The sequence below is a fragment of the Podarcis vaucheri genome (genome assembly GCF_965113315.1).
Source record: "Podarcis vaucheri genome assembly, chromosome: 17".
Lineage (NCBI taxonomy): Eukaryota > Metazoa > Chordata > Lepidosauria > Squamata > Lacertidae > Podarcis > Podarcis vaucheri.
The window spans coordinates 16,667,583-16,693,913 of NC_138755.1; the positions used below are offsets into that span (position 1 = coordinate 16,667,583).

General features: G+C 41.5%; 1 protein-coding gene across 11 annotated transcripts in view; it reads left to right on the forward strand.

Annotated features, from left to right (window-relative positions):
- BNC2 (basonuclin zinc finger protein 2) overlaps positions 1-26,331 on the forward strand; it is a 409,457-nt gene that overhangs the window by 111,767 nt on the left and 271,359 nt on the right. For 5 of the 11 annotated variants that reach the window (XR_014214776.1, XM_082204625.1, XM_082204617.1 and 2 more), the window contains exons 1-2: positions 9,391-10,416; positions 11,153-11,353. The exons of 1 other annotated variant lie outside the window; for it this stretch is intronic. Coding sequence is in view for 9 of the 10 variants with exons in the window: in XM_082204625.1 (XP_082060751.1) it covers positions 10,240-10,416; positions 11,153-11,353 (378 nt within the window). In the remaining variant the exon portion in view is untranslated. Of the gene's footprint in view, positions 1-9,390; positions 10,417-11,152; positions 11,354-26,331 lie in introns of those variants that run through there. 5 more of the 11 variants (XM_082204620.1, XM_082204619.1, XM_082204622.1 and 2 more) reach the window with 2 other exon arrangements.

Here is a 26,331-nt window from a genome sequence, read left to right on the forward strand (position 1 = left end):
TTTACAGGCACTGTAATTTGTTCCTTGTCAGGGGTGGTCAGAATGCAAGGTGGGATCTACTGGGTTATTCACAGTAGACCAGAAAGGGTTTCTGACTCTTCAATTCTTTAGCATCAAAAGCAGCAGCAGCAGCAAAAACAACAAAGTCTTTTTACAGTGGTTCCTCGGGTCACATACGCTTCAGGTTACAGATGCTTCAGGTTACAGACTCCACTAACCCATAAATAGTACATTGGGTTAAGAACTTTGCTTCAGGATGAGAACAGAAATCACATGGCGGCAGTGCAGCAGCAGTGGGAGGCCCATCTCAGGTTAAGAACAGTTTCAGGTTAAGAACGGACCTCCAGAACGAATTAAGTACGTAACCAGAGGTACCACTGTATTTCCTCTTTCAATTGGACCATTTGAACTGTAGTTACACTTTTAAGTACAAATCTACAACAGAATAAGTCATTCCTGGTGCATGCATGCAGCAAGCCGATTGGGCATCTGGGGCGGCACGCGTGTCCTGTACCCAGGAGTGGGGCACGCTCCGTGTCTGCCTCCTCCTCCTCAGCTGCCCTACAGCTGAGGTGAAGGCGGTGGGCGGACCGTTTGGGGCAGCACGGAGCCTGAAGGTGCCCAAGCCACCACGTCACTCCCAGGAGAGACGCATAGCTCGGGTGCGCTGAGGCCCTGCGGTGAGTGCCGCCCGCCATTTTGTCACCCCCCTCAGTTGTGACACCCAGCGTGGCCCACCCCCATCATACCCCCTTTCTCCGCCCCTGCATGCATGGCTTATGGGGTGAAGTAGATAATTCATTCAGTCCCTAGGCCATTCCTTTGTGTCTGATTCCACACCTCCTTGCCGCTATTTCACACCTTGCTGTGGTTAGTGGATGCAGGGTACTTAGTGCAAAAGAAAATTCCCAAAGTGTAGACCCCACAAGCCTGAAATTCTCCTGAGCCTGCTTCATAGATCTGGCAGAGATGGGAACATTCTCAATCTCTTAACCACTGTTGTGTGTTCTTTCCCCCAGCTTATCATTACTCATTTCCTTTTCAGAACTCGCCATGATAGGCCTGAACATATTGGGCACAGTGAGATGCAAAGCAGAGTTTGAATGAAACCACAATTAGGAAATAAATCAGGAATGTTTTTCCAGATTCCTCCATATGAAGGCTGTAATAGTTCCATATTCCCTTGTTCATTTATTAAAACACAAAAGATTTAAAAACCTATGGATGAAATGTTTTGGAATACCTAGTATTTGAATATAAGCTATTAAAACATGTGTAATTATTGGAAATAAAATTTCTTATAGATGCTTTTTTATAGAGAGAAATTATGAGTCAGTATCTTCCAACTTACTAAAACCCAAGTCGAAGAAATATTTTATCACAGAAAAGAAGCAAGCTGCCAATGTTTTAGGGTTGTTGTTTTTTTTGTTTGGTAATATGTGGAAAGTTAGCAGCATTATCTGTTTGGTGTATGGTTTCCTGTATGGATTTTTCTCCCTTTTTTCCACTTAAGACATCTGTTAGCATTTCATAGTCTAACAGATGTCGCAGAGCGATTCCTTTACTTACATTCTTGGGGGAAGAAAGTGCTGTTTGCTCTATTGAAATGCCACCTCTGAACTATTGTCACCGTGCCAGCTTTGTGTAATTTTCAAATATTATTTCCCTTGCCTTGGTAAAGGCTCACAGTACCTATCTTAGAGCCCATAAACACATGTGGCTGTTAGTGAGATTTGTGGCTGGGGAAAGGCAGAAACAGAACAAGGGTTTTAAAGCCTAGCTGTGATGCTTTGTAATCTTAACAGAAACAGCAACTAATGGTTCTGGGCTAGCCTAGGTCCATCTCACAATTAAGTTGGGATTTTATCCTTTGAAGGGACAAGCCTGCTTGAAATATGGTCAGTGAAAAGAAGAGTACTGCACTGGCAGGAATCTGTCCCCACCAACAGTCTAGCTGCAACATTTTACGCCAGCTGGATTTTCCAGGCCCAAGAGTTGCCCAGCACAGAGTGCATTGTAATTATGGAGTCTTGAGGTCACCCGTGCAGGGAATCACTGTGGCCTGATAGGGTTGCCATAGGTCCTCTTATTCCAGGACATGTCCTCTTTTTCATGGGTAGAGTTGTCATTTGTTGTTGTTTAGTCGTTTAGTCGTGTCCGACTCTTCGTGACCCCATGGACCAGAGCACGCCAGGCACTCCTGTCTTCCACTGCCTCCCGCAGTTTGGTCAAGCTCATGTTTGTAGCTTCGAGTTGTCATAGAAGGCGGCAAATGTGTCCTCTTTTTTGTTTTCTTTTTAGAAGATGGCAACCCTACCATGCTATCTTTGTTGGAGAGTGGCTGTAACTGGTGTGCAAGTCATAGTTGGTGTACCAGCTATAGGTAGTAGAAAGCCTCAGTGGCTAGCGTTGCCATTGGAGCCTCCAGTGACTATAAAATATGGCTTAATCACAGAAGGAACAGGTTCATAGTTTGGGCAATCTTCTGGATCCAAACTCCCATCTAGACACATCATTCCCAAAACCCCAATATATTAAGGGCTGGCAGCAGCTCTGAGGCGAAATGGAATAACCATGCCCAGGCTTGATGAATCATAGAATCTTAGAATTGTAGAGTTGGAAGGGACCACGAGGGTCATCTAGCCCAACCCCTGCCATGCTCGAACCCATGACCCTGAGATTAAAAGTCTCATCCTCTTCCAACTGAGCTATCATGTTTGAACTCTTTGTAAAAGCTCGTGCTTTTAGCCCACTCTTCATCACAAGAGATCCCAGGGTGGGATACAGTACAGTGGTATGGTACCTCGGGTTAAGTACTTAATTCGTTCCGGAGGTCTGTTCTTAACCTGAAACTGTTCTTAACCTGAAGCACCACTTTAGCTAATGGAGCCTCCCGCTGCTGCCGCCGCGCCGCCGGAGGACGATTTCTGTTCTCATCCTGAAGCAAAGTTCTTAACCCGAGGTAATATTTCTGGGTTAGTGGAGTCTGTAACCTGAAGTGTATGTAACCTGAGGTACCACCGTACCTCAATTTGCAAATAACATCCACCAGTAAAGGTAAAGGGACCCCTGACCATTAGGTCCAGCCGTGACCAACTCTGGGGTTGCGGCACTCATCTCGCTTTATTGGCCGAGGGAGCCGGCGTACAGCTTCCGGGTCATGTGGCCAGCATGACTAAGCCACTTCTGGCAAACCAGAGCAGCGCACGGAAACACTGTTTACCTTCCCGCCGGAGTGGTACCTATTTATCTACTTGCGCTTTGACGTGCTTTCGAACTGCTAGGTTGGCAGGAGCAGGGACCGAGCAACAGGAGCTCACCCTGTTGCGGGGATTCTAACTGTCGATCTTCTGATCAGCAAGTTCTAGGCTCTGTGGTTTAACCCACAGCGCCACCCATGTCCCTAACATCCACCAGTACGATACTATAAAAAAAGAGAGCAGATGAACATAGAACTAAAGAAACCTAAACCATTCCTTCCTGCTGCCTGCTATCAACAGCATCCTGCAAATGCCAGAGAGTGGATAAAAAATGTTTACATGTCCATATCAACCAGAATCAAAAGAATAGTATTCTCCGCATTTGCTAAAATGCGTCTTTCTCTTTTGCTGAACCGGTTCCAGGCATACACTTAAGACACCCTCTAAAAAGTTATCTAAGTTTGGCTATGTGGACACAAGGAAGGGCTGATTGTCATGCGGTGTGAAGGACGCATTTTGTTGTTTTGGCAAGAACAGGGACAGTTTTGTCCTCACAGGCCATTAGATGAATACCAAAGCGTGTCACATGAAAAACTACTGATCTTTAACCCAGCAATCTATTTAACCAAGCCTAGAAAATGAATAGTGAATAAGGGAAGAGCAAAGGCCAGTTTACTGTCATTACAGATTATAGAATCTGTTAACAGCTGCAGCAAACTGAACTCTGGGAATTACAGGTACTGTACAGTAAGTCAATGGAGCGAACGGAATACGTAACAAACACATATAGCTAGAAAGACATATACTGGACTATATGTGTGCCCTATATCTTCTAGTTCATCCAAATATATTTTCCACTAGCAAACAGAAGTGTTTTTAATGCATGGCTATGTTACTGGGTGCTGCTAAAAACCTGACATTTGTTGCTTAGTCATTGTGGGATAATAATAATAATAATAATAATAATAATAATAATAATAATAATAATTTTATTATTTGTACCCTGCCCACCTGACTATGGGTTGCCCCCAGTCTACTGTTCAGTACTCTAGGAGTTGTCTTGTGGTGTATGAAACAGGTGAGAGCTGCCCTCAAGGGTTTTCGAGTAAGATGCCACAAATATGGCATGCAACTCTGTTTCTCTATTCCATGCACTGAAGGGGGTTGGACTAGATGACGTCTGGGGTCCCTTCCAACTCTACAGTTCTATGATTCTATTCCACCTGAATCAGGAAAGGCGGGTCAGGCATTAGACCGTTGCCTGGAGGTGGTGATGGACTGGATGTGGAGCCAATAAATAGGAACAGGATGCTGGAAAGACAGAGGTGTTGTGTGCCTGAGTTTTTGAGTTTGGGGGGTGGAAAATGTCATGTCCTCAGCTGAGTTGCACTCCCCTAGAAGGAACAGATCTCTAGCTTTGGGGTGAGGGGCTCCTGGATTCAGCCTTGCCAGTGGAGGCACAGGTGTCTCTCTAACTAGGAATGCATTTTTCCAGCTTCGGCTGGTTTGCCAGTTATGGCCCCTTTTGTACAGAGAACCTGCTCATTCCTTAATATCTGTATAATGATCGCCAAATAATTGATGCTTTTGAATTCTGGTGCTGGAGGAGACTCTTGAGAGTCCCATGGACTGCAAGAAGATCAAACCTATCCATTCTGAAGGAAATCAGCCCTGAGTGCTCACTGGAAGGACAGATCCTGAAGCTCCAATACTTTGGCCACCTCATGAGAAAAGAAGACTCCCTGGAAAAAACCCTGATGTTGGGAAAGATGGAGGACACAAGGAGAAGGGGACGACAGAGGACAAGATGGTTGGACAGTGTTCTCAAAGCTACCAACATGAGTTTGACCAAACTGTGGGAGGCAGTGGAAGACAGGAGTGCCTAGCGTGCTCTGGTCCATGGGGTCACGAAGAGTCGGACACGACTAAACAACAACAACAACAACGGCTTGGTACTCCCTGCTCTGGTTACTTCCAGAAGGGTTTACATAGCAATGTGCTCTATGCAATGCTGTCCTTAAAGATGAGATTGAAACTTTTAACTGCTCCAAAATGCAAGATGACTGGCTGGGGTCAGAGGAGGTTTTTGGTGCCACCAAAACAGTGCTGTAGAACGGAGCGTGAGAGGTGGTGGTAGGGCACTGAATTTTAGTGTCACACAAGGCGCTGCCGGAACCCAAGAGTGCAAAGCCCACCGCTGCTGGGGTTTCCCTTCAGAACTCAAATAACTTCTGTTTTGAAACAGCTGCACTGGTTGGCAGTTCATTTCAGGGCCCCCATTCAATTGCTGGTCTTTAAAGCCTTAGACTCCCTGGGGAGCAACTCTGCCAAAACTGAGAAGCAAGGGGTGGCGCAAAGGGGAAAGGGTGGCTGGGTGGGGAGGACAAGAGCAAACCAGGCACCCCACTGGGGTGTCTGAGGAGAAAATGGGGGAACGGGGGGAGAAATCCAGCTCCGTCAGCGGCAGCTGCATTTCACCCCATCCCCTCAGGCTCACTCCCCACTCTCCCCCCCCCGCCTGCCCACCTCCCTGCATGGAGGAATGGAAGTATGGGCTCCCCAGCCCCATTCTCAGCACACCTCACTTGTTACCAGACAAAGGGAAGGCCCTGCAAAACAGGGCTGCTATGCCCAATTGCAATTTGCGGGTTTCAGATCGGATGCCACCCTCACCTACTCCCTCTTGGTGTCCCTCCCCCCCCCGCTCTATGCCCATCAGTCACAGCCTTTTGTTTCTCCCCCCTCGTCCTGCTCTTTCTAGCCATGCCCACAATGGTCTTCAGGCAGGTACAGGGGTACCTCGGTTTAAGAACAGTCCGGTTTAAGAACGATTCGGTTTACAAACTCCGCAAAACCAGAAGTTGTGTCCCGGTTTGCGAACTTTGCCTCGGTCTAAGAACGGAATCCAAATGGTGGAAGGTCACCGGCAGCGGGAGGTCTCATTAGGGGAAGCGCGCCTCAGTTTAAGAACGGTTTTGGTTTAAGAACGGACTTCCGGAATGGATTAAGTTCATAAACCAAGGTATCACTATACTGACACCTTTCTTCCTAGGAAAAAAGCACTGAGGGTACGTAATAAAATTATTTAGATTTTTGTGCTTCACACTTCAACAGATTTTTTTTTTTTTTTTGCCTGCTGCAGAAAAATTTGTGAGCCTGCTACATTTTTGGTTTCCCATCTCTTATGTAAAGGCCCTTAAACTTTGTCCATGAGTGTGTGAGAGAAAGGCTTGGTTTAGTAATGTTCAGAATGTTAACATGCCAAATGTAAAAACACAGCGTCTCGCTGAAATATCCTTCCCCCATCAAACTGCTGCTCAGGATACTTCTCCGTGTTTAGTTAATACAGGCATTCATTGTGATCTCCTAGATGTTAGGAAAACAAATATTGTAAGGATCAGTAACATTCTAAAATGATCAGTTGTGGGAATTCATGCTTCTAGGAAAACAGCATTCTGTCTTACGCTGCTGGCTGTATTGCATGGTCTCCCCACAGTCTTGTTAGTGCATCCTAACTGAAATGAACCCCCCCCAACTAATTGGACCTCATTGAATGTACATGTACAGTACAGTTATATGCATGTAAGATACAAAAAATAACCTGCAATTATTTTCCTGATTAATAGCTGAAGTATAGGACAGTTCCATATACTTTCAAATCCTTTTAAACAAATGCTTTACTGAATCTTAAAAGTAGTTACATGTTACACATATTGACATACAAGAACTGACAAAATGGAGACAAAAACGAACTGATATTTGAGCAGATGTATTTAAAGATATATATCAAAGAATTGTGACAATGAATGGAAGTTTCTTGGGGGTGGGGGGGTGGGGAAAGAACACCATTGTGCCACATAAGACTTTAATTCAGAGCTTTCCAAACTTTTCATGTTGGTGACACACTTTCTAGACATGCATCATTTCACGACACAGCAATTCAGTTTTAACTAGCAAACCGGAGGTTAAACTTACCCCTTATAAGAGCGTTTGCGCGACACACCCGCACACAGCAGCCGGAACACTAATGTGTCGCGACACACAGTTTGGAAAGCTCTGCTGTAATCTTATCCAGAGGTCTTTTCATTGAGCATCAGCATGGTTATACAATCGAAAAATATGGTATTACAAACAAACAGTATGGACAGTGCTTTTATTATGCTTTACTGAATATGGTAAAACACTTAATACAAAGAGCTAGTCTTTAAGTCTTTCAGAAAGCTAAGTGGAAATCTGTTAAAGTATAACATGGCCCATAGCATTTCACTCAAAATCTTGTGACACTAAATGCATTGTCTGTGATGTTAGTTTGTAGCATTTTGTGATTACTGGAGGTATAGGTGGGGGCGGGGGGACTGTTGTTAATACACAGTTACCTAGGTTTGTTGAGACAGTCTCTTGGGGGTGGGGGGGAATTCACTCTGCTTGCACCAAGGGAAGTGGGATAATTAATTTCAAAGGGAAATATTAGCATCAGGGATTGGACTTTGAGAATATTATTTGAAAACAACCTAATGTGTCAGTTTTTGCAACATTAAAAGCCACTCAAATGTTACAAATTCCTATACAGAAAGGATTTCCATAGATGAATGAGCAGGCAACCTATATATGAATTGTTACATGCATGCATTTTGTTGCATTTACACACACTTAGGGGACACAGGACACCCCATCCATATGTAGTGAAATCTATCCTTGTGTGTTCTCACATCTGAACACCCACATGTGGGTTCCGTATGAAATGCTGTTTGTGTTGGAATTTGCGAACATTTGAAATACACCTAAGGCAAGGTGCCATAATGTCGTGCAGCCTGGTCTTGTACGTTTTTACTTGGAAGTAAGAGCTCTGTGGAGCTTCGTGGAGCTCCCTTCCTCTAAAGTGGGTTTGGGTGCAGTTTTTTTGCGTTAGCACTGCAGGGGGTTGCAGTTACTCCTTAAGTGCTTTGCAGCCTGTGTATTGTTCTGGAAAGACATCTGGTAGGTGCTCCTTCTATTAGGAACTATTTACTGCTTTAATAGGAATGTACTTAGTGGTACGGAAGGTTTGCAATGTTTTATTCCGTTGGTTTCCTCCGTATTGTATTAGCAGTCATTTTCCCCACACTCCCCTTGCAGTTTCAGTTGCATGCCATAATGTGGCCACTACATGATAGGCTTATTGGATGCCATGTTCTACAGCTGTTGAGGTTCTCCCCCCCCCATCTTTGTTAGGTAGAATTTTAGGCTGCTGCCCGGGAAGACCAGATTTGGATGTTATTAGCTAGTCAGCCTAATAACCCTGTACAGACTGTATCGATTTTCTAGGAGAGAGTTTATGAACTAAATAAACTTGGAGTTGGTGTCTTAATAAACTGCTTCTCTCAGACTGTCACATTTAGTTACAGAGCTGCGCAGTTTGGTTGGTGCGGGGGTTTGGGGGGGGGGGAGAGAAGGCTAATTCTGTTACAGATTGTTCACAGCAGGGTCTCCAAATTAGCCCTTTGTTTTGTAATGCCACCTTGCTTGGGCTCGCTTTGAGCACATTTCTCAGTTTTACCCTAATGAGTTGCAACACTGATAATGTGGCTGATGATCTTTCATTGATTTCACTATCACTTGCTTGTCTGGTAATTGATCCGTTGCTGAGCCTCTAGTTAATTATATCGGCTTTGACATGGCCCAGTCCACGGGGAATTTCAAGTCTTGCAGAATAACAGTTTTAATAAAAGAGTCTATTACTGCAGGTGCTTGCTGCTGCATGCCACTTGGTTTTTGTGTGCGTGGGCTTTTTCCTCCCTCCCCCTTTCTCTCCCTGGGAGTGGAGAGGACTGCAGGACAGGAGTAAGGGGGGGAGAGGAAAGGGAGAGGTGGGGAGACAGCGCACAAGAGATGCAGAGAGGAGGAAACTGGCTACTGACATTCTCCTTAAGCCTCCCACAAATAACAGCCATTAGTGGGAAGGTCAGGAGCTGAGCAGGCAGCTCGACTAAGGCACTGAGTACCACTTCAGAAAGCAAGAGGCTAGCAAATTTTAGAGGGAGTTTAAGTGGGTAATAGCTGGCTCTAAAGGTACAGCCACTGTTGGCACAATTGACTCATAGGGGCTGTTTTCTCTCCCCCTCCTTCTTCTTCCTTCTCCCCTCCTCGTTCCATGCAACAAGAATATTTTTATTGACCACAGGTGGACTTAATATATTTTAAGGCAACAGTTCTTTGGGCTCTTGTTTTTGTTTCTCAGATATTGAATTTGCAGCTTTTGAGACTGGTTTTTGTGTGCGTGCGTGTGCTTAATGGTGGTGAACAGGAGGGAAGTTTAACAGAAAAGCTTTCAGGAGATGCCAGGATCTAAAGGGGAAGACACATTTGTGTCAACATAGCGTTTGCTTTCTCATCTTTCCTCATTGCACACTAATGACACATGGCTGCCACTGAAGCTTTCTTGTGATTCTTTTGTTGTTTTGTGAGAGAGTGAGGTTTATTGTTGTTCTCCAGTTAAGGGAGAGCTTGCGAGAGTGGTACATTTGTCCTCACAATTTGTAGATTTTATTAGAAGATGAATGTTCCTTACACATTAAGTTGAGAAAAACTGGACTCTTCTCCCCCATTTCTTTTAACCTGACTTGGTGTTGGTGGTTGTTGATTTTTTTATGAGAGGGCATGAATTTTGTTTTACATTTTTGAAGTTGCAGTGTTTATGTAATCCATGTAGGTGTTCTCTCCCTCTCGCTCCTCCCTCCGGTTTTTCCTCATAGGAGACCAAAGTACGTAACAGTACTGGGAAAATGCAAAGTGCATTGTTCTAAATAGAGCTTGGTTTTTAAAAAGTAGTTGGTGGCAGTGGCTTTCGGTTTTTCATTGTATCTAGCCTATGTTAACAATCTTTACGCTGGTGGCAATCCTAAAAGGAAATGCTGCGGTTTGTTTTGTTTTTCTGGATAGAGTTGCCTTTTTATTTTGTTCATTTCACCCACTCCCTTTTGTGATCTGAAAAGTTATTGTATATTCCTCATCCAAGAACTTTAGGTTTTTTAAAAAATAAATAAATCAACTTTTGATCTTTATGGAAAAGAGAGAAGACACTTCTCTTTCCCCCGACTCCTGCTCCTTGAGGCATTTTAGGCAATTAACAGGGGAAAACAAAGATGTGAGAGATGAAACATGCATGCAGTTCTTTCCTAGTTTTCTTTTTAAAAGAAGTTGGAGATTGTCTTATTTCATCCCACCCCCTTCTTTTTTGGTAAGAGCTTTTTTTTATCGTTTATAAAAAAAATGGGGGGCTGGGGCTGTTGCAAAAGTGGCCACATAAAGAAGTAGCTATATTTTAAAAGCAGCCAGGCCAACTTCTGCTGCGTGGTGGTTCTGCATGCTATTGTCTAAATAAGTGAGCAATTGGTTGTCCCTCTGCTCTCTTGCCTTCCCTTCTCCTGTTAGGAGGTTTACAGTCTGCGTTTAATAGGCAAGTGTCAGCAATTACATGCTGTTCTTGACAGCATTGTTGAAGGAAAACAGGGGAAAGGGCCACAGCTTGTTCTTCTGAATTCACTCTGATCAGCATACTACTTAGAGTGTGTGTGCATGTGTATGCTAAGGCTGCGAGGGGGCTATTGCAGTAATGTCATTTCGTGCCTGACAGTGGAACGGTGCAGTTGACTCTCTCTCTTGCTCTGCTATCCAATGACATCCAGTGGCTAAAGAGCATGAGGCTGATGGTTGGGTTTCCTCAGTGCTGCATGCACACCTGACAGGCAGCTGTTAAACCCAAGCAAAGGCGAGCTTGGGGAGTCACAGTGTATGCATAAATGATAGGGGTATCTGTGCAGAAGGTGCGAAAGAAGCTCTGGCCCCCCTCCCCAAAGCTCTCTCTCCCCCCCTGCTTCCCAAATGGAAGGCACAGTGCAGCTAGCTTAACTACACTACACTCCTGCTACTGACTGCCAAGAGGCTAAAAAAAAAAATCCACCTTCACTTTTCAGTCAGAAGAGGCAGAAGTGGATGTGAGAGACAGAGACACTCAGAGAGACACAGAACGAAAGAGGGCAAGAGACTTGACTTTGAGAGACTCCTGTGCTGACAACTCCATGCAGTTCGGAACAAGGACAGCAACGGCCGAATCTGGTTTCATGGGGACATGGCAGAACGCTGACACTAACCTCTTGTTCAGAATGTCCCAGCAGGTACGTTACTTTTTTTCCTTTCCTTTTCCTTTACTTTTAATGTCTCACACACGTTGAAGTGAATGTCTGTCTCAGTTCGTTGCTTGCCGGGTTGTGTGTTTCATTTTGCAATTTTACTTTCCACCCCCACCAACTCGTCTTGTTTGCGCTTTTGTTTTAATTTTAACACTGCACAGTTTCTGTAGTGTCATAACTAAGTAATTTGAATGTTCGTGCTTACTTCACTACATCCCCATGGGCAACTAAAAAAAAAAAGGAGAAAAGAGAGAGAGAGAACAAAAATAAGACATGCTTTAAAATAAAAGTCCTCTCTCCACACCCCCTTTAAAGTTTTCTGAACAGATCATTAACTCCATGGTTAATATTTCTTGCCTTTTGTTTTCCTTTGTTTTCTTTTCCTTTCCCCCTTCCTTCCATTTTTCTCTCTCCCCCCTCTCTCCTTTTAAATAATAACAATAATAACAACAATAATAATAATTAGTAATAATAATAATAAAGTATCATAGTATCCCAGCAAAAAGTCTTTTCTTTCTTTCTTTCATTCCTCTCTTCCCACCCCACGGAATATGTAAGACCTCATATCAAAACTGATACTAAACTTGGGAGAGGGGGTGCTTAATTGAGTTCAGGTGGCAGAAAACAGCCTTATGCAGACCTAAGGGGGAAAGAGAGGGAGAGTTCAGTTGTGCTGGAATTGCTGGCAGCCCATAGCTGAGGGTCCTTAGATGAGACAGTTTCAGTTGCTGGTCTCTCTCCCTCCCTCGGCGCCCCCCCCCCAAATACTCTCACACACATACTGTTTCTGCAGAGAGCTGTGTCTTGGCGTCCTCCCCAGAGCAGTCCCTTCACCGGGGGCCGCGTTTAAGGCAGCCTGGTATGGCGGTTCTGACGGGAAAGCTAAACCGTTGCTGCAAGGCCAGTAATAACTGATAATTAATCACAGGGGCTGCTGTTGTCTCTGTATCATGTACTCAGTGATACGCACCCCCCAGCCTGATGTGGCTACTCTTTCACAACTGTTTGACTCTTCTGCATGAAATTGCACACACACACACACAATTGAAGGGATGAAAAAGAAACTTTCAACTTGGACTGGACTCAAGCAGAGGGGGAATGGAGGTTTAAAACTAGAGACTTTTTTTAAAAAAATAAATAAATGCATATGTTAGGGCTTCCCCCAATTTTGTATTTTTGTTTTTTTAAGGAGTTGCCTTTTTGAGGGGGAAAAGAATTCCCCCCCCCATATGATAAGAAGCTGAAGCGGCAAAAAGTTGTGACATAAGTTGTAGTGCTTTGGCGAGCCCGTTTTCTTTTCAGGGTTTGTTTTTGTTGTTTTTTATGAATGAATTCCATTGACGCAAAAGCGCTGTCATTTCTAGAGTAGTTGTGGCTGAGGATATATAACTGGCTGTTGGTAATGTAAAGAAAAGATCGTTTGCTTGGTAATCATTAGGAAAGAAATACACACACACTCTCTCTCTCTCACACACACACAGGCTCACATGGAGGCAAGTTTATAGCGTACAACAGTTGTGTACAGAAAAGATTTTAAAACAGCATGTCTCTCTCTATAGGCTGCCTGCATTCAAATAAGGTATATTTAGATCTATCCTGTAGAGGGACCCTTATTACAACTGATAACAGCTTACTATTGAGAAATATAATCAACACAAGCCAAATGAGGAACTCCTTATATGCTGTTCCTTATTCTTAATCAGTGAAAAAGACCTAGAGCCCAGTTTGAAAAAATAGCATTTCAGATCTTCTGTTCTGGACACCAATATATGCTTTGATTGTTATAGTAGACTGCCTCTGCATGTGACATTTCCTGCATTTAGGTGTTTTTGCATTCATTTTAAAGCAAGGAAATTGACAGCCATCCTAAACTTAACCTGTCGTTCTATTTTCAGTACCTTCAAATGTATTCAGGTATAGTAGCTTGGGATGAAAGCCGCCTTCCCTCTTTGGCAATAAAAGAGTTAATTCAACTAGTGCCAGATAATGATCAATGGATAGATAGATCACTGTTGAACCACATACATCGTGTTTGATTGCATTTGAGTGTTTGACTCCCCCCACCCCCACCCCGAGTTAGACATTTATTCGTTTTGGGGAGTACTGGAAAAAGTGCTTGATGTTAGGATGTGCAGGGATGTAGAAATTTAAGAGGGGGACATCACATTCCAGAGGACTGGGCAAAAAATTGTTGGTGGGCAAAAGCAAGCCCATCCACAACTCAGCTGTTACTTCTCTATTGTTGTTAATTGTGCTAATGCATGAGGATCTTAAAATGGTTGGTTATCTTCCCCCCTTCCCCCCCCCCAAAAAAAATTACTGGACACATATGGCCATGTTTATTTTTCTGAGACTGTGTTGGGAAAAGAATAATCATCTCGTACATGGCTAAATGTTTGGCAGATGCAGGCACAGTAGTTTTGTAAAGGTGGTAATGATGAACATATTTATTTTGAAAGTGTGCACTATTTCTCCATGTCCTTGGTGGTTAGAATGCTGCTGTCTGCTTAAAACATTCCACCCAGAGTTTTGTATTTCTACCCCCCCTTCATTTCTTTTTCTTTTAAGAGGGTAAGATAATTCCACTTGCAAAGTATAACAGCTTTAACTTTTTATTGACTTGCTAAATCTCTTAGATATGTTTACTTATGCAGCCTGCACATGACAGCCGTTTACTAGGGCACCTAAAAATATGCCTGATAGCTACCAGTGTTAAGATTTCCCCTCCCTTGAAAGCATTATGCATGGGTCTATTAACACACACACACACCCTTATCTATTTGTTACAGTTACGGTTTTAGGACTTCTGCAAACTATTTTGTCTATATTATTATTGTTATTTTAATATCCATACATTTGAGGGTAACTTTTGTTTCTTGTTCAAAAGTAGAAACAGTTGGTACAGAAGATGCTTATATTGCAAGCAAAAGTTTGGCATCATTTAAAGAAATGATTAGTGAGACATTTGGGCTTGTCGGAATATTTCATTCTACATGTAAAAAAGGATTATTATTACTATGCAATCAAATACTTGCTTAGGTTAGAATTAAATGGTACTTTTAACTTCAGGTGGATTTGTGTTACAATGACGGAAAGCCAATACCTGTACAGAGGGTACGTAGTTTAAAACCTTAGTTTATACTATGCTAAGCCTTTTCTGAGAATGCAGTGGTGAAAAAATAATTGTTATAAATGCCACAGGTAATCAAAGCAAGTTTTTATGTGCCATCAAATCATATTTGCATCTCCATTTACTTGTTGTGAGTTTTGATTCAATGTCTGCATGTTTTTGTTTTTTGTTTTAAAAAAGTCCTTTGTTATGAGACAATTATGCATGGTACCCAAAGAAGTGTTCAGTTTTAGAGGAGAGTAGCAAATTATATCCCCAGTTACCTTTTCTGAAAAGGCTGCTTAACCATTTATCAGTTCTAGTTTTGTACCTCTAAACACACACATACACACCCTGTTTATGAATCCTTTGAAAGGAACCATTCCTGATACGTATACATAAATAATTGCTGATAACTTCAAAGAAGGTAAATCTCAACTTTTTAAAGAGAGTTCTTCTTTGGGTCACTTTGATCAGTGACAGGTCGAGAATGACCAGAAACCTTTGGCTTCTTTTTCTTACTAATCTGGCAAGAGAAACCACGGTCGAGTTCAGAGAGTGTGCGTACATTCACAGACAGAAATGCTTGACCCCCTTTCCCAGTTTGCAGGAGGCTGCGTAAAACCAGAAAAGGCCTGCTTTGATTGATAAAATAAAAATAGAAGGCTTTTCTGAATTTTCTGCTTTTGTAGATGTTTTGTGCCATTGTCAGAATAAGAAATGTCACTCTCTTCCTTCCAGTTTACCTTAAGGGCTGTGATGCTCTAAAATACTTTTAAGCAATGAGTCCATAAGAGCAAAAGAAGCAGTAACGCACAGTGACACAAAATGCCAGAGATGAGCAAAAGCATGCCTTATATTTCCTGTTTCATGTGCAAAGGAAATCTCCCTCTCTTGAAGGTATCTCCCTCTCTTCAGCCAGTTAAAGAGCAATATTAGGATTACGCATGCATCTGCAAACCATTATACAGTAATTTAACATTCACCCAGTGATGTAACAAAATTAGCAACATAATTTCATTGTATAACTGTATCTTATTAAAGGACAACTGTCTGACATTCTCATACACTTGCCTTATTTAACTTCCTGCAAATATTATTAGTAGTGACAATTTTTCTATTGTGCATTTGATTCTCTCATTAGCACGATGTCATAGTTATCACTAGAGAAATCATTTCCTAGATAGGTGAGGGGAAAGCCAAGGCAAACTAAAAATAAGATCAATGTACTTGCTTTAATAGGGATACATCTGTCCATCAGAGGGGATATTTTGTGTGTGTGTGTGTGTGTGTGTCAGTGTATTGGGGAAAGGTTTATAAAAGCTTCTTTATTTGGCTCGGATAAAATGCTACCTATTCTAAGATTTAAAATACGTGAACTACCATGTATAAATTTTTGTAGAAATGGCTTGATTAAAAATCAAGCACTAAGCATAGCATTTAAATTGTGCTCGTGTGCTGCTGTTTGATTGCCCATGAGCGAGAAAGATGCACATGTCCTTTATTGAATATGTACTTAAAATAAGAAACGTGGGTACGTCTAACTATGGATCACACACGTTGAATGGAGAAAAGTGGTTTAGGATTTCTTTACATCATAAAAGCATTCTCTCCCCCCCTTTTGTTTCCTCTAAAGAGCACCTAAATTTTATTTGTTTAATTGCAATACGTTGCTACAAATGACAGCCTGTGATACGTCCCATACACAGGTTTACTGTCAAAAGCCGTCTGGCAAACTGCATCTTAGCAGGAGAAGCTCCTAGCAAAAGATGTGAGTGGTGTCTTTTTATTTTTGCATCCTCAGCAGTTGCACGATTTGGTATTTAGTTTTCCCTTCCACAATGTTGCAAGTCGATTTGCCATGCTTGTTCCTTTTGCTCAAAGGTATCTGTAACAACACAAACTGTTGTTTGATTGTAAAATATAAATGCCACACGGTGTGTGTGTGTGTGTGTGTGTGTGTGTGTGTATACATACATATATATATATAGGGGGTGGGGATGCATGCTGAATTTAGAAGTTAGTTCATGATAAGTTATAGAAAAAGTTTTTATAGACTTGGCACTGGAACAGCATCTGATTCCATTTCAACTATTACCTGGGCATATCAATATGCTTTGCAGCATGAAAGTGGCTAAACTTGTTTATTTACGGAACATGCCCCCCTTCAAATTAATATAGGAATAAAAATACCCCCAAATGTTCCTTGTTTTAAAGGAAACCAGGTGAAATTTCATATCTCCAGAAATGTAATTTTTCTGTGCTTTCAGCTACAGTTCTGTGTGTATGAGCTGGAGAGACCCCTATTCTCATATATCACTTGCATTCAAGTCCCTGTGCTTTCATTAGTGCTTACTTGTTAGAAATGTGCTCAAGAAGTGGCACATCTACTACTACTAGACATTTTTAGATGTGGTGTATCGTTACATTTTTCATTTTAGCCTCTTACACGCATGCACGTAGGTTGTGAATCTATAAAATACAGCATGTGTACTCTCGTAGCTCTTTGTATGTGGTGTGTGTATATCAGACACTCCTGTCCTAATATTTTGTTTCAGAGTAAATCCTGCTGATTTCATTTAGGTTTATCTGCAAGGAATGGGTTAGAAGAAAGTTTATCTAATACATACAGGTGTTTATGAGTTTTGTTTCATTGTGAGTACAACGCCATAGTTTTCTGTTGGTGTTGTCTGGAAGGGCTTTTTTCTGTGTTATATGTTGGATGAAATGTTAATATTTTATATTATTATTTCTTTTTTGTGGTATAATGTATGCCTATGCTTTCCAATGTAAGTCACTCAGAGACCTTATAGGTTGCAAGCAACTAATAAATAATAATAATAATAATAATAATAATCCTATATTCTATTTTTTAAAAAAAGATATAACCGTGCGCGCACACACATTTTTAAGTAATGTATTTTGGACTGGTTTCTGTGAAATACAGGGTTGAGAGGATGTGTGTGTGTGTCTGTGTGTGTGTGTGTGTGTGTGTGAGAGAGAGAGAGAGAGAGAGAGAGAGATTTTACCTCTAACTTCAGACCCACTTTTCACGTAGGAAACGTGTGAAGTTACACGGAAACCTACGTTGTTGATCTAGAAGTTATTATGCTGAATGGTGAATAAGGAAATCAGCATGTCATTGTAAATGCAAACTCTAGCTGCTAAGCTTAAAATGGTTAATTTTCTGTGCCTCATTCAGATTAACACAGTTAATTCACAGGCATATGATTATATATATATATATATATATATATATATATATATATGAGAGCAGTGTGGTCTCCTGATTCAAGGTTGGCTTGCCTTGACTCTTAACCCTAGTTAATTAGATGCTGAGCAAAGCATCTGAGATGTTGGGGCAAAAGTGAGTTGGTCACAGCAGAGACAAGATTGCAGGGATAGCAGTGATAGTGAAAGAATTCACATGCACCAGGTCATTGTGACACTGTAAGCAATTGCAAAGGAACAGTCTGTTAACTGATACAGAGCTGGCGTCATAAGTTAGAAACAAAACACACGCAAAAAAAAGAAAAAGCTTCATTGAATTGTCTTCCATTCACCACTAATATTCAGTGTATGTGACGAGACTTTCTTCATCTGTCTAATTTTCATTCTTGTGGTCCAGTAGACCTTCCTTCACAGCTTAGAGATTTTCAGAACTCTGGGCTTCAAATGTGCTCAGGAGTTTTGTTAGTTTTTCATGGCAGAGAAGGAGGGGGGGTGAATAGGAAAATAGAGACTCAGAACTAAGCCCCCTCTTTACATTTTTGGATTTTAGTGCCAAAGCAATAACCTGAAATTCACAAGCTCATTATTGTAAAAGGTTTAATTTTCACTAGCCATTTTGCAAGTCCTTGGAGTTAAGAGTATGTACAGGAAAGAATCACACCAAATATTATTTTAGGTTTTTCCCTTTCTTTCTACTGAAACTCCTCAATAGAAAGTCAGCTGCTAATTCATCACATTTTTCCAGGACTTTCAGAATGACAGATCTTGTTCTAGGCATAGAAAATATTAAATGTTAATAGAAACTTAAAATGATTCTGAAGGGGAGTATCTCAAAAGAAGACTTTAACTAATGGGGAATAATGTGTTTCTTTCTAGCTTAGCATAGATCACATTGGAAAGCTCTTCTACTTTCTGCTACCACTGGTGGTGTCAATTATGGGCCATCAATTATTGCTTTTATAGGATACCACATTTAGGAATGGGGATTGCCATACAGTTTATCGGATCCTATATTCTACCATACGACCAACATGCATTGAAGAGAAACAGCCACAGTGTTAAAATTAGCACTGTGCTTCTAGGGGAAGAAATAATTGACTGATAAAACACATACAGTTGTTTTAATTGAAAAACATAAAATGCAACATCTCGAGAAGGTAAATTTACTACACTGCTTCTTACTTGCATAAAAGCACTGCCACAAATAACCTCATTGCTTACGTGAAGTCTGTCTGTCTATCTCTTTGTGTCTACGTCTGTGTATTGCAGAATTTGTGTGAATGTTTATTGGTGTTTTCGTTTGTTTGTTTGTTTGTTTGTTTGTTTCATATTATCTGCCCATGATTGGTGCTCCAGTATTAACTAAGAAGCAGCTAATTTGATGTATAAATTTTTAATATGCATAAATCAATATATCACTACAACTTATATCACACACCGTGGTGTGGTTTTGTGTGTGCCCCATTGGAATTGGTGAGCGGTGGTTAATTTTGGGTCTGTCGTGGAGGGCCGTTCAAAGTGAGAGGGAATGCTATCAGAGAAGTTCGTTTCCTTCGTTTGCTTTGAGTATGCCTGTGTTTCAACTATTTTTAAGCAGCTTTTGGGGGAAATAAAGCGAAGTGGCTTTTGTAAGCTGAATAAGAGTGACTTGTGTCACAATGATTTTCCCCTTCCCTAGTTGTCATATGTTTGTTTGCCAAACCTGAACCTCTTTAAATTTATTTCCGTGGGAGATATTTCCATGACATGCCAATCCAGCAGAACGTTGTTCACCTTAGGTGTGCTTTGCTGCCTCACTGAATTCAATGGGGCTTCCTTCTGGGTTAAACCATGCACAGAATCAGGCTGAAATTCTTCCAAAAACCAGTGGAAATTAAGCACACTTGCAGCTTTCCCCTCCACATAGCACTTTGTGCTGTAAGTGAGCATTGTTAATGCTGCATAGTGGTGAAGGTGAATAAAATGTGGATTCTACACAGTATAGGTTTAAAGAGAACTGAAAAGTCTCTCTCCTTTTTCTCTTTTTTTTTGGGGGGGGGCAATGAATATCTAAACACTGATAACAACGGAAGCTCTAACTTGGAATATCTATTTTGAGAAAATAGGACCTGTGACAAGGAGTTGATTTTTTTAAATAAAAAAAGTAGATACTCTCATGCGCCATGCACATTGTGCACAGAACATGAGGTTGAGCCCTGCAGGAAGCAAATAAAACCGCCCTCTGTCCACAAGATCACCAAGTCTTTTTTTTTTTTTGTCCATTACTGTGCTTTGTTTTAATATTTCACAATCGGAGGCTTAAAACTATACACTCCTTCTGAAAAAGAACTGAAGGAGTGAAAACATTCTAGTGCAGCCTGATGCACCCAATGGATAGCATGCACCTTAATTTTATTGTATTACAGATCGCAATCAGTTTGTGGTTTCATTTATTGAGGCCATAACTTGTTCCTGATTCTTAGCGCTCCTCTCCAAATTTTGAGATGTTTACAGTTATAACATGGGAATTCGTTGGCACTCCTAAAACCAGAATAGCATAGGCAGCTCGCTTACCAAATCAGAAAAAAATAGGGTATCATATGTTTCCTGATTACCTGAACCCAGGCAAATCCCATTTATGATTCTGTATCATTGTATCAGGTAAATGTCAAGAGATTTAAAGGAGTACAGTAGTGGATGAAATGGCAATTTGGGTGTCAGCCACTGAAAATCTACCTTTTGCCTTATATTATTTGCACAGTGCCCACATTTAGGCGTTGACATGCTGTAAGTTGGGCGTTTTGCTTTGTGAATATGCCTGTTTGGGAAGGCATGATAAAAATGTGTGACCAGATGCCATGGCTTATCGTGGTGGAGTGCTGAAAGGCTGATCAATCCAATCTTTATGGCACGTAGGGAGGAACAGGGAAATAATGTGCAATTAAGTGTTTCCCAAATATTGCTCTTTTCTTTCTGGTTTGTTCTGACCAGTAAGAATTCCAGCCAGAATGTTAGGCTCCCTGTGTTCCAAGGATAATAAAATGAAGCACAAATTTAAAATAACAACGCTTCCGTAGAAAAGACATATAAAACGCGAATTCCATTTTCCGTGCAAATAATTGCTAACACGGCACATGTTTAAGTGAACATTGTTTATTGTAGTGCGGTCTCTTTTTGAATCTAAAATTGAATTTGAATGCCCTAATGCTAACAAATGAAATATTTTGCCATAATAAGCCTGAAGAGGAGTATGAAGTAGGGAAAATTTTTTGAGGTCTTGGAGTTGGACAGGGTTGTTTTACATTGATTTGATACTGGGCATGTTGAATTCCATATTGATTGATTTAAATGCAAGAGTTAAACACGTGGTTAACATTCTCCTATTAAAATCCACAAGTCTTCCAGCCTAATTTCATGCATATTTTCTCAGAAGTGTTCTGAGGGAGTTCCATCCTTATAAGTTTGCTTGGGTCTGAAGCTCTGAAGGAGATTTTCCTTTCTGTTAGATTGGATCATGATCTTAGCTTGTCCTTCGTGGTGTTTTTTTTGGTTTTTTTGTTTTAAAAAGAAAACACAAGTTTGTTAACTTTGTTAAGGTAGCATTAAGTGGCTATTTGTTCCCAAGACAATTGATCTAAGACCTATATTTTCCAAGAACATCTGAACTAGCTATCTGGAGAAGAGGGAAATATCTCACACTAATGAAGACTACACGTGGAAAAAATAATAATTACTTCCAGCTGGCTTTACGCAATAACACAACTAATATTAAATTGAGAAGCTTAATTAGCATGGATTTAATTATATTATTTTTGCATTCAGAGTGAGCATTATAATTCTGTTTTTGAAATGTGCATCTAAATATTTGTCAGTGCACGAAGGTGGTTGGTTTTGTAACAATCAGGCATGGATATAGGAAAAAAACAACCAGCCTGTTGATCCGTCTATCCTGCCTGAATACCCTACAGCACTTGACATTGCCAGCATGCCTCCTGCATCTGGTGGCATATGACTGTCATTTTGCAGGCAGGATATGCGGAGAGATTTTGCACAATGGAGACATTCATGAAAGCATTCCTCATCTGGGACTTTTGCAAACCCTCATTTTATTGACCCTGTCAGGATTTAAACTGGTACGCTGTCAGGTTACGTGTTGCTTTATCTATATTAGGTGGTCCCCCCCCTTTATTTATATAAAAAAATTAAATTAGAAATCACCAAGAGGGTGCAGGTTTTTTTGTGGGGTGGGGTAGGGAGGAACACAGAGAATGAAATACCTCCATCACTCATGTTCAGCATTTTACACTCAGGGAGATTTCCATTGCAGTTTCTGAATGAGGAATGAACCTCTCATTGCATTTCCTTCTATTGGGATACATGAACCAAAACACTATTGAATCACACATATTTGTAACAAGGAGAAACAGGAGCTAGGGGTGTGATCCTGATTCTGTTATAATAAATGGCAAAAGCTCCGGTTTTGTTTCAGTATATTTCAGATGGTGCTCATAGCTGCCATGTGTGTTAGACAGGGCCAATGCACACACAATGTGAGGCCTGATCCGGGGTCCTGTTCACCCAGCAGCTACAAGGGCAAAAGTAAAAGAGACGCAGAATGGCAGACGCTCTGTGTGCCTAGCTGTGTACAGGTGAGCTCATAGGCACACGCTTAAGCCTTTCCTGCTTAAATTCCCCAGGTCCCTTTAGCTTGGTTTCCATTTATGTGTTAAGCCTGAAATCGCTCACAGTTGGGCAGTAAGCCCCATTGAGATCAGTAGCACTTACATCCAAATTGTGGCGGTGGGTGGGTTGGAATTTGCACTCACTGTTCAAAGTACTAATTGTACGTGGTAAGATTCTGTTCACCTGCAGCGATGCTTAAAAATAGCATGCAAAATATGTGCCTGATTTACACCCATATTACTCTAATTTTGTCACAAGCTACATTGTGCTCTTCTTGCTGAAGATCTGCTCTGTGCTATTTTTAATTGAGTTTTTGGTGTGTTTTTTAAGCCCATGCTCAAATCGTACAACAAAACTCCAGAGATCAGTACTGAGAGCTGTTTATTAAAAGAGTTCTCCAGGCTCTCGGTTTCATACAAGTAGAGATCTCTGCAAACATATCACCCTTTTTGTTATGGATACTTGTATGTTCTTAATAAACCCATTTTACCTACCAGCTGCTCGTTAATGGTTTGCATTTGGTCCAGAGAGTGTGTGCCGAGTAACCCTATGCAGAACTCAAAATAGGAAGCACTGAAACACTATGTATTATCTCTAGATTTCTGATGGAGCTTGACTGCAATATCATCATGCCATACCACTGCTAAAGAGTCCATTGAGTGTTTGTTATCTGGCCTGGAGCTGAGTTACAGTATATCACACAGGTGTCCCCTGTGCAAAGAAAGATATGCTAGGACATACCTATGCCGGTGCACTTTGTGCACAGTGATTCATTTTGTTAGGGCTCTCATAGACATTCTCAGTGAGTTGTGTTAAGAAGCTGTTGAAGCAAACACCTGTGTTTCACAATGAATTGCTCCCTCCATTGCATGCGGTCCTAACATGCTTGCTGCGGCAATATTTTACATGGGTCATTTTGAACACAGGGCAAAAGCAACTTGAAAGAGATCGATGCATGTCTGTATGTAGAGAAATTATCTTTTTTTTTAAGGGTGCATGTCAACCATAGACATAGTATTGTTTCTTAAAAGCAGATTGTAAAGAATGCAGAAATACTTATTGCAATATTTTTTACAAGGCTGGGGAATCTAAAATATCAGCATAACGCAATGCAAGCTTATGTAGGTTTACTTTTAAGCAAGTCCCACCGTATCCAGTGGGGCTTCCACTCGAGTAAGCATGCACTGAATTGCAGAGAGTAAACCCCAAACCGGCATAGGTTCCTCCTATTGGAGACTTTTGTCTGACAAGGGACGGCAATGACATGGGCAGAGTTCCCAATCCCCTACTCTAGTAGAGAACCCAGTTGTTCTCCAAAACATTGTTACGAAGGCATAGTAGAGGCTGGAGTGTGGGATTGAGGGCTTTTATCAATTCCCATCTCATTGCTCTGAAAAATTGCCCTTGATTGTAGTTCTCTACCAAATCTGCTCCTCTGCAGCTGCACCCCTACATACACTTGCTTGGGAGAGAGACCACTGAGCTCAGTAGGACTTACTTCTGAGTAGATATGTGTATGCATGTGCTGTAAAAGAGAAATTAGAGTCTTACTACACCTGTCACCAAGGAAGTAGAAAGTTGTAAACAGCTTGGGATCAAGTTGCTTGAGAGACTGCTTCTCCACATGCCAGTTGGGCTGGGGGCTTGAGATCTGCTGGTAGCGCCATCTTTGAAGAAAGCTCAAAGAGCTATAACTTGCCAACAGGTTTGGAATATTTAGTTGACTCACTTTTAGGTGCCAACTGAGAAGTTGCTCCTTCTTGGACAGGCCTCTTGGTATAAGATATACCTAGAGCTCAGACTAATGCAGAATCACAGAGCTACAGAATTGGAAGGGACCCAAAACTCATCTACTCAAACCCCCTACAATGCAGAAATCTCAGCTAAGGCATCCATGATGGATGTACTTCAAAAGGTTGTTCTGAGGATAAAACTGGGAGGGGAGCACCATGCATACATGCCACTTTGAGCTCCTTGGAGGAAAGGTTAGAGATAAATACAATAAATCAAATCTGAATAGGTAATAAACACAGACTTTTGACAATAGGCCATGTTTTATTGTAATTGATTTTAATATTTGCATTCTTGATGGTGTGTGTTGTTGTATTTTTTAAAAAAAGATATTTATTAAAGGTTTTTTTAAAATGTAACAATGAAAATGAAAAATAAAAAGAAACAAAATACAACATAAAAACAGTTAAAAAACAAATAATTTTCCATAACATATCTTCCTTACACTTATTTCCCCAGACCTCCTCATACCTCCCTTCTTTGTATTCCACTTCAATTTGTTAGTTCAGCAAATCCTTACCATTAAGCTTTTACCCATTTGTAAACCTTTTTTTTCGTATCTCCTAAAGCATTACAGCTGGAAACCCCTTAGTTTCTATCCAACATCCTTCTAACATTCATTAATTTTACAATATTTCTGTAAATAGTCTTTAAATTTCTTCCAGTCTTCTTTCACTATCTCTTCTCCCTGGTCTCGGATTCTGCCAGTCATTTCTGCCAATTCCATGTAGTCGATCACCTTCATCTGCCATTCTTCCAGAGTGGGTAAATCTTGTGTCTTCCAATACTTTGCAATGAGTATTCTTGCTGCTGTTGTAGCATACATAAAAAAAAGTTCTGTTCTTCTTTGGCACCCATTGGCCGACAATGCCCAGGAGAAAGGCCTCTGGTTTCTTCAGAAAGGTATATTTAAATACCTTTTTCAGTTCATTATATATCATTTCCCAGAAAGCCTTAATCTTTGGGCATGTCCACCAAAGGTGAAAGAATGTACCTTCTGTTTCTTTACATTTCCAACATTTGTTATCGGGCAGATGGTAGATTTTTGCAAGCTTGACTGGGGTCATGTACCACCTGTATATCATTTTCATAATATTCTCTCTTAAGGCATTACAAGCCGTAAACTTCATACCTGTGGTCCATAACTGTTCCCAGTCAGCAAACATAATATTATGGATGGTGTGTGTTGTTGTAAATAACCTTCCCTGGGATCCGCGGAGGAAGCATGGCATATATGTTAATAATAAAAGGTAAAGGTACCCCTGACTGTTAGGTCCAGTCTCGAATGACTCTGGGGTTGCAGCGCTCATCTCACTCTATAGGCCGATGGAGCCGGCGTTTGTCCGCACATAGCTTCTGGGTCATGTGGCCAGCATGACTAAGCCGCTTCTGGTGAACCAGAGCAACGCACGGAAACGCTGTTTACCTTCCCGCTGGAGCGGTACCTATTTATCTACTTGCACTTTGATGTGCTTTCAAACTGCTAGGTTGGCAGGAGCAGGGACCGAACAATGGGAGCTCACCCCGTCGTGGGGATTCAAACTGCCGACTTCCGATCGGCAAGCCCTAGGATCAATGGTTTAGACCACAGTGCCACCCGCATCCCAATATGTTGTTGTTAATAATAATAATACTAAATGGCTGCCACTAATCCCACTTGTCAAACTCCCTTCTTCCTTACCTGGCCAACCCCCAATTACACTTCCCCCTCCTGTCACCTATCCCCTCACAGTTTGCCCCCAACTACCTGCTCCAGTGATGTACAATAGGGGGGACTTCAGAGAGCAGTTTGCAGCAGTGGCAGCTGAAATTTGAAAGCAACGTTATCACATTACCTTTGTGGTGTGAGAGCCACAGCATCACAGCATCTTTCTGAACTATGGTGGCAATGTCAGGAGCCTTCACCTGCTCCCTATTTTAGGATGTCTGCTGTTGGAAGTCTTGGGTAATGCTGGCATGCACTGTGTCCCCTCCCACATTGCCCGGGGCTCTGATGTTATTTCACAGCAAGAGAAGGAGCCACGGTGTGGTTGCTCCCGTGCTACGAAATGTAAAGTGAGAAAACCCCGAAGCAGTCTTTTGAGGCTGATGTTGTCTTCTAAAGTCACCAGTGAAGTGTTGTGGTCCAGCAACTTCTGAGCCACTGAAGAGATCTTGGGGTGCACCGTTC